The 9520-nt window shown below is 49.9% G+C and overlaps 1 protein-coding gene across 1 annotated transcript; it reads right to left on the bottom strand.

The window, feature by feature from the left end:
* Positions 1–7562: 7562 nt before the first annotated feature.
* On the bottom strand, positions 7563–8480 carry LOC124686053 (18.9 kDa heat shock protein-like). The gene has a single exon (XM_047220057.1). The coding sequence runs from the start codon at positions 8349–8351 to the stop codon at positions 7806–7808; it is 546 nt and encodes a 181-aa protein (XP_047076013.1). The 5' UTR covers positions 8352–8480; the 3' UTR covers positions 7563–7805.
* Positions 8481–9520: the final 1040 nt, after the last annotated feature.

The following is a 9520-nucleotide window of genomic DNA, read 5'->3' on the forward strand; positions in this document are numbered from 1 at the left end:
AATCTCCAATAATCTGGGAAAACCAATCGAGCAAGGATAGAGAACAAACTTAACCCAGCGACCACAAATACTAAGATATACCTTACCCGGCCAGGAGGTGTTGATTGTTTTGATGGCGGAAAGGGATTGATATACCGCGGATGCAATAATTAATAAGACATCGCAGAAACTGATCCAGCTGCCGGCGGCGTCCCGCTTGCTTGCTGGATGAAGCCGGAGGTGGAGCTGGGCGGCAAAGTCGAGCTGGAGGATCCGGGGACGGGAGAGGAGGCGGTTGACGACGCAGACGTTGGGATGTGCTGCAGATCGATCGGGCGGTGCTGGAGGCGAGCGCTGGCGGTGAAGCGGATCTCGCTGGGATAAGGCGGAGAGGCAGCGGCGGCGGAATAAGTTGGAGCGGAGGCGACAACCGTTTCTGTGGAACGGAAGAAATTGCGGGGCAACGCTCCCATGTTTATTGATTCGCGGGGAGGAGCAGGGATTGCTAATTGGAGTGGCGTGGCTTCACAGGAGGACAGGAAAATGGGGTCAGCTATTTAGAAAGAGAAGATTTTGTGTTCACCAAACTATACCACAACTTTGACCAAGTTAACTATTGCAAGTTGGTGAAACTTGGAAATGTGGCATATTGCATCCAACCACACTCAACCATCAAGCTTTTAATAACCAGATAGATATGATATCGTTTTCACCATAGCTACTGCTACATGCATATATAAGTTTTCTACAAATTCTCTTGTAGATATAATTTTAAAAAAAATATGTAAGGCCAATTGTCCAGTTTTAATTATATATAAATTAATTCACACACGGTAAGATAATATCTTGTACAAGCAGGTCTAAAACTAGTTCCACACGCTACAACCATACAAGACTGCAAGGTTCCAAGCACAACGCTGAAAATGCCCACAAGGTAGTCAAAATGCATATGTGCACTCCTAAGCCCTTATCCTACCATGTAGACTCTGAACCTCTTCCAGCATCGCATCCAACAACTTCCTGTCCCTCGATCTGACTAGTATCCTCCAGCTCTGCATATAGATAGACATTTTGAACATTCCGTCAGTTAGGATGCTGATAACTTTCCTGTCAATAGTTATCTTATTATGTGTACTCCAAAGCGTCCAACTTTGTGCCGCAAATGTGAAACAAGCACTTCTACGAAGGGGTCCCGAGGACGGTGATAAAAAAGTCCCTAGCCCCCTAATGGGTTCCAATTCCACTTTAGGAGCTCCCACACTCCCATATGAATTTTCGTAAGTGACAGTGAAAATATATGTGGTTTCAATCCTCAAGATCTCTAGAGAGCACAACTTCCGTCCGGGGGCGTTCCGTGTGGCCGCCTGTTCGCACGACGAAAGTCTACCCCTAATCAGGTGCCACAAAAAGACTTTGATTTTAGGGTGCACCTTTGTGCGCCACACTTCCTTAAAGTGTGTGACAGCCGCCTCTTGTGACAATCTAAGGTACACAGATTTTGTAGAGTAGCCACCCGAGACTTCGAGGGCCCATGAGACCACGTCTTCATCTATGGAGTAGATAAAAAAATTCTACAGAGATTGTCCCATTCGACCGTCTCTGCCAACCCAAAGGCACGTCTAAACCGGATACGTTGTCCCTCATTGTTCGAACCCAGGAAACGGTCATTAAAGGGTTATCGCAGTAGACGAACAAGCTTGTCGCGGAGAGGGTCCAACCCTATCCACCAGTCAAGCAAAAAATAGGTCACTCTCCCATTGTGGACATGATGCACTCCCCCACTTTGAATTGCCACTTAATTTTGTATATGGTATTCTAAAATTTAGAGCCCTGTGTCGGAACTACCTGGAAGAACATGTCAGTATTTCCTAAATATTGGGACCGAATAAGGCATGCCCATAGACCAAGGTTTTAAATAGCGCGCAATTTCGCCGGTTTTAGCGCGCAATAGCGAATTTGGACTCTCCATGCTACATTTGACAGAAAATGGTCGCTACAGCGCTAAACACGAAATAACATGCTAAATCGCGCTAAAACACATAACATATAGCGGCGCTAAAACCTTTGGCTGCAAAAAACAAAGATCCAAAACTGCAGGCTAACCTATCGGCCCAAAAGTCCAATTTCCCCACCAAATATCTTAAGCACATATACCTCATACGGCAAAATCTAGCCTAAATCCCAGTTTAGCAGTTTCTAGCGTGACGTCGGCGTCCGTTGCTTCCTCCCACAGGGTGCCGTCGGCTACTTCCTCCGGCTCGAATGTCGGAGACGCCGCAGGCAAATCATCCACCAGGTTAGAGATGACTAGAATCTCCTCCTCATCCTGATTTGTAGATGCGTAGATGTATTGAACTATTGATCCGTAGATGACTAGATTGGTAGTGCACAAGCTATAATCCAATTTGTAGATGAAGCCATGCATTCTTCTTTTCGATTGAGTGCTTTCACCTCTTGTTGCCTCCTTGTCTCTTAAATCATAATATTAGTATATCTTAAAATATGGTGTCTTTAATTTGGTCCTGGGAATCTACTTTGAACGATGTTGGACAAGGTTTTAATTGCTAAAATCCTTAACAATTGCATGTCTTTTTGCAAAACGCGATATAGCGCGCTATAACGTGCATAGCGTTTGGAGAAGGTCCTCGCTAAATGAAATAGCGCGCTATTTAAAACCTTGCCATAGACTCTCAATGTTTCGATGTGGTTTCCAAACCCATTTGATCAAGAAATATTCATGTACTTTGTATTAAGAATTCTCAGCCCACAAACTCCCCGTGGCTTACATATCGTGGCTCATTCCACCATATGGTATTTCCTCTTGGCACCCACTCTTCCCAAAAGGAGCCGGGTCACGATTTGCTTAGCGCCCATGTGTAGTGTCGTGTAGCAGGTAGAGTACCATATCAAACATCGGAAGGCTCGAGAGACAGGAGTTAGTCAGCGCCAGTCTACCGACAGCCACAAGAATAGTCCCTGCCAGGAGTCAACCCTATGCCCTACCTTGTATGTCAAGAAGTTCCAATCAACATTGTTTTCTCACTAATTAGTAAGCCTAGAGACGACATAGGTAGGCTTCCAAGTTTGCAACTCAAACAATTAGCTCCCCTAAGTTTTCTTAGCTGAGTGACCCAGTCAGCACTGCTTCACTCTTAGTGAAATTGATCTTCAGACATGACATGCTCTCGAAACACAAAAAGGATCAACTTGAGGTTTGCAATCCCCCATAGGCAATGGCTCAATTAGGACCACGGTATCATCCACATATTGCAGATGGGTCACTCCCCCGGGAATGAGGTGGGAAACAACTCCGTGCATGAGTCTAGACTCATTGGCTTTGATGAGAATAGCCGCCAAAGATTCAACCATAAAATCAAAAAGGATGGGAGATAACGGGTACCCTTGCCACACTCCCCTCGCTTTCCGAAAATATGGTATGATGTCACCGTTGACATTCACAACTATTTGCCCCCTTAACACGAGCTGCATCAGACGATGGACGATCACTACCGAGTAACCCTTTCCCAGGATTTCCTCCTGCCATACACCTTCTCGAAGTTGGACTTGAGTAGTATGCCCCCAAGTTTGTAACTTGAAGCTCATGGCAAATTTCGTGGAGTGCTAAGACCCCTTCATGTAAGAACCTACCCTAATAACAGCGGTTTGACTATGGTCGACGATCATGTCGCTAGAGGAGTAATGCATTCTAACATATTTCAAAATCACATTAATGAGTTCTATCGGCCTAAACTGATTGACATTGTTTGCCCCTTTAACTTTATGGATTAGGGAGATGATCCCATAATTTAGACGAGCAATGTCCACCCCAACTAGGGCAAAATCGTCGAGAATCTGCATGATTAGACGGAAGGCTCGAAATGAGCCCGGCTTTGAATTAACAAAGCCATCAACCGGCTAGGAGTTACACCGAGAGTTACAACACACACGCACCAAGCGCACACCACAAATCACAACAAAGGACAACACAGAGAGGGAAGCCGAAGCACCCATTGATCCATGAAGAGGGAGCCTTGTCGTTTGTTGCACCGGAGCGATCGCGACCGTGTCCACGCCAACGCACCTCCACCGCACCAAGAAATGCACACAAGGGGAACTCAACGACGGGCCGGCCATCTAGCGCAGCTTGAGGAACCAAAGGAGGGGGGTCTTGCGGCGACGCCCCCAAGAAGGTGAATGACGCAAGAATGCGTCACCGTCGTCGGCAGAGACGAAGACCCGCAAAGTTTTCACCCGGCACCCGAGAACCACCACCCATGGAGCTCGGGCTAGGTCCGGACCAAACATACAACATCATCCCCCGGCGTTGGGATAGACACACCGGCAACGACCTGCGACCCGCACGCCGACCTAGCCGAGCCCCCCAAGGCGCTAGGAAGGAAGTCAGCTACTGCATCGAACCGTGTAAAAGTAGCCAAGCTGACGTTGCAAGAGGGCTGCGACACCAACGAGAGGACACACGGTGCTCCACAAGACACTGCTAGAGAAGCTTACACGAAGCGAGATCTCCAAGGGGCAGACTGAGGCGGAGGGACGAAATCCATCATTTCAATCAGGAGGGCCATCGTCGGGATGCCTTCAACAAGGGAACGACACCCGCAGGTGACGCCGTCACCGGCGCAGGCCAGAGCCATGCGCAACTATCGCCGAGGTCCAAACCTAGATAGAAATTCCGGACGCCGTCGCGAGGACGTAGAATGAACAAGGCGGAGATCACAACCGCGCCACCAACCTAAGTCGCGCTATGAGCTAGCCCCAGCTAGATTCATCCGCAGGAAACACGTGCCGGCCGGCGGAATCCGGCCAAACCCGGATCTAGACGTCCAAGACCCTAGATTGGCGGCACCACGATGCACCATCCCCAACGCGCGAGCACACCCGCACAAGCACGACCAAATTGGTCGGAGGGAGAACGGACCGCAGCCGCCGGAGTAGCCGCAGGATCGAGCCGGCCCAAGGACCACGTCCTAGATAGCTAGCAAGGGCGCCGCCCCAGCCGACCGGCAACGCCGCCCACAGCCGACGAAAGACAGCCAGCCGAGAGGCAGCGGAGGTGGCGCACTCGGGCACACAGCTGCGCACCCCGTGCCACCCTCGCATCGAGAGGATCCGGCCGGACCTCTACTGTGCCCAGATCCGGCCTCCGGCCAACCCGGGAGACCGGATCTAGCCGCGCCGACACCACCATCGACAACCGCCGTGCGAGCACACCGGAACGCGCTGGAGGTCCCGATGGGGAAGACACCTGTGTGGGAGCAGCTAGGCCCGCCCGGCCCAGACCTAGGCCCGCCGGCTGATGTCTACGGGAGCTTCTATTCTTGTAGACAGTGTTGGGCCTCCAAGAGCAGAGGTTTGTAGAACAACAGCAAGTTTCCCTTAAGTGGATTACCCAAGGTTTATCGATCTCAGGGAGGAAGAGGTCAAAGATATCCCTCTCATGCAACCCTGCAACCACAAAGCAAGAAGTCTCTTGTGTCCCCAACACACCTAATAGGTGCACTAGTTCGGCGAAGAGATAGTGAAATACAGGTGGTATGAATAAGTAGTAGCAACGGCACCTGAACAAGTGCTTTGCCCAGGACGAGTAAACAAGCAGTAGTAACGCAGCGAGTAGTAACGCTAGTAGAAACGATAAACAAGCAGCGATAGCGTATTTAGGAACAAGGCCTAGGGATTAGACTTTCACTAGTGGACACTCTCAACATTGATCACATAACAGAATAGATAAATGCATACTCTACACTTTTGTTGGATGATGAACACATTGCGTAGGATTACACGAACCCTCAATGCCGGAGTTAACAAGCTCCACAATAATGCTCATATTTTAGTAACCTTTAGTGTAAGATAGATCAAAAGACTAAACCAAGTACTAGCATAGCATGCACACTGTCACCTTCATGCATATGTAGGAGGAATAGATCACATCAATATTATCATAGCAATAGTTAACTTCGCAATCTACAAGAGATCATGATCATAGCATAAACCAAGTACTAACACGGTGCACACACTGTCACCTTTGCACACGTGCAGGAGGAATAAAACTACTTTAATAACATTGCTAGAGTAGCACATAGATAAATTGTGATACAAACACATTGCAATCATAAAGAGATATAAATAAGCACCTCAATGTGTCATTCAACAGTGAATAAGTATTCTGTGAAATCTAGCCTAAGAGACCCACACGGTGCACACACTGTCACCTTTACACACGTGGGACAAGGAGTCTCCGGAGATCACATAAGTAAAACTCACTTGACTAGCATAATGACATCTAGATTACAAGCATTATCATATGAATCTCAATCATGTAAGGCAGCTCATGAGATTATTGTATTGAAGCACATAGGAGAGAGATGAACCACATAGCTACCGGTACAGCCCCGAGCCTCGATGGAGAACTACTCCCTCCTCATGGGAGCAGCAGCGGTGATGAAGATGGCGGTGGAGATGGCAGCGGTGTCGATGGAGAAGCCTTCCGGGGGAACTTCCCCGCTCCGGCAGGGTGCCGGAACAGAGACTCCTGTCCCCCGGATCTTGGCTTCGCGATGGCGGCGGCTCCGGAAGGTTTTCCGTATCGTGGTTCTTCGCATCGGGGTTTTCGCGACGGAGGCTTTATATAGGCGAAGAGGCGGCGCGGGAGGGTCGAAGGGGTGGCCACACCATATGGCGGCGCGGCCGGGGCCTGGGCCGCGCCGGCCTATGGTCCGGGGGCCCGGTGCCCCCTCCGGTCCTTCCCGGTGTTCGGATGCTTCCGGTGAAAATAGGAACCCGGGTCTTGATTTCGTCCGATTCCGAGAATATTTCGTTACTAGGATTTACGAAACCAAAAACAGCAGAAAACAGGAACTGGCACTTCGGCATCTTGTTAATAGGTTAGTTCCAGAAAATGCACGAATATGACATAGAGTGTGCATAAAACATGTAGGTATCATCAATAATATGGCATGGAACATAAGAAATTATCGATACGTCGGAGACGTATCACCGGCCCAGATCTGGCCGCCCACAGCAGCGTGCCAAGCAGCACCGGCGGACAGGGGCGGAGGAGCCACCCCACGTCCCACCACCGCGCGGCCAACCGCGGCCGGAGCCGCGACGGCCGTGGCCGGAGCCGGCGCCTTCCACCGCCGCCAGATCGAGCCCGCCCCGACGGGTCTTCTGTGCGCGCGAGGGAGAGGGAGGCCGCCGCCGCCAGCACCGCCCGGGGCTTTGCCCGGCGGCTCCCGCCGGCGGCGGCGACGAGGGAGGGAGGAGGAGGAGGGGCCGCGCGGGCGTGGGTGGTGGCGCCCCGGCCGCCCTCGGGGAGGCGACGGGAGCGGGGGAGCTTGACCGCGTTCTCCCTTGGTGACCAGCAGCTAAAGATCCACTCGATCTGAGAATCTGCATGATTGGTCTCTGAATTCCCTAGAATTTCGTAGAGAACGCAGCTATAGGTATACGTAGGAGTAGTATGTGCGTATGTAACATATACTCTCTCAATTCCAAATTAATTGACTCGAATTTAGCTAGATACAAGCTAAATCTGAGTCAATTAAATGAGAGACCACATACACCGTCAAGACATACATATATCACTGGCACAAACTAACTCAAGAGAGTGTAGCATGTCTCTGAATCACAAATCAGGATTTGAGGCTTAGTAGATAGATAGATTGTCATGTCCCCTGCTCGGCCCTATCCCCAACATCTTACGGTTTTCTTCAGTGCGGCAAGTAATCAAGCATCAGCAGTAGTAGCGATACTCAATTAGTACGTACATACTAGTAATTAATTAAGTCGACAGGTGCATGGTCGATCGATCAGTTGGTGATGGGGATGATCCTGCCGTGGGCCTTCCTTCCGTCGTCCTTGGGGATGGTGACGGTGAGCACGCCGTTGTCGATCGAGGCATGCACCCCGGCGCCGTCGGTGTCGGCGTCGGGCGGCAGCCGCACGGTGCGCACGAACCGCTCGGCGCTCCGCTCCACGCGGCGCCACCGGTCGCCCTTCTCCTCGGCGGCGCGGGCGCGCTGCCCGCTGATACGGAGCACCCGCTCCTGCTCCACCTCCACCTTCACCTCCTCCTTCCGCAGGCCCGGCACGTCCGCCATGAACACGTGCGCCGTCGGGGTCTCCTTCCAGTCCATGCTCGCCGTCGAGAACGGCGTCGGATGGCCCAGCGCCGGCCCCGTGAACGCCGACAGCGTGATTGCGTCCATGAACGGCTCCAGGATGTCGATGCTCATCGGCTCCACGGCCTCGCTGCCGGTCCGGCCGTTTGTCTTCTGCACCGCCGCTTGCTGCTGCTGCTGCGGTGACGGCGGCGGCGGCTGCTTCCGGCCCAGCATGCTGGAGATCATCGACATGCTAACTGGGTGGAGCTAGCTAGCTTAACTGACAATTTCAGCTTCTTCTTCTTCTAGCTCTTGACAGTTGTTGATTAGCTTAGGCTACTTGCCATGTCTATTTATAGTGGCCATTGCCTGGCACTGCCAGCATGGGCATGCATGAATATTTGTTGCTATGTATAGATGCCATCGATCTTCTAGGAGCTTGTGGAAAGTGGAAACTAGTGGATTCGTTATTCGATAGCTACGTGCACTCATCAACGAATTTTTCCCGAAGTTCATACGAATCACTTGCTTTGAAGAGAATAGAATAAAACACTGTGATCATCCCATGCCTTGTATGCTTTTGTAACAAACTGGCTAGTATTTCCCATACCTTGTATTGCTTTCGCGAAAAAAAGAATTTAGCCCTGTTGTTTTTTCAACATCGGACATGTCCCTGTAATCGATAACCTGAAACCTGGTTTCTCCCTGATCATTTTTTCTTGAGTGAGTTCCATTTTTACCCCATAATTTGTTATTTGTGACACTAATTACCCCATTTAACAAGTTTTCATCCAAATCACCCATTTAGTGAAAGTTTTGCCAGTTTTTACCCCTCTTAAAGATTTAGAGTGTTTTGACAGGCGGTTCACTCATGTAAATGTTTTGTAAGCTTTGTATCAAGGACTTTTCATTTGATTCCATACACTCTTTTCAATCTCCAAGTGAAATATGATAATCTAATTCAACTTCATTCTTGAGATCTCTTATATTGAGATCATCGAAAAATTAATAATCCCATCCATGAGTGCTCATACAATCTAACATATACAAAAGTATCTAACATCTACCACATGTACTAGATTTAGTACATGCATCGAGCCACCATCATTCTTCACCAAGTACAACATTGCAACGATGGTGCCGTGCTTGACAACTATCAGATCACTGCTGTTTGCGGCTGCCACTTCCTGTTTGAGCACCCGCCGTCGTCCTCGCTTGAGCATCTAAGGCTAATGACGTCGTTGTAGTCACTAGAGAACCAAATTTTGCTGCCTTCGTTGTCACTTGAGCACACGAGGTTGTCGCCATTGTCGTCTGCATTGCAGGAAAAAACAGGAAATCCATGTGCGTGGCATGCCACATGGATTTGTCGGCCGGTCAAACGCTACTAACATTTAAGAGGGGTAAAACCTAGCAAAACT

Source organism: Lolium rigidum, chromosome 2 (assembly GCF_022539505.1).
Source record: "Lolium rigidum isolate FL_2022 chromosome 2, APGP_CSIRO_Lrig_0.1, whole genome shotgun sequence".
NCBI lineage: Eukaryota > Viridiplantae > Streptophyta > Magnoliopsida > Poales > Poaceae > Lolium > Lolium rigidum.

Coding starts and splice junctions, on each gene's coding strand:
- LOC124686053 (XM_047220057.1), bottom strand. CDS start 8,351: ATGTCGATGATCTCCAGCATGCTGGGCCGGAAGCAGCCGCCGCCGCCG.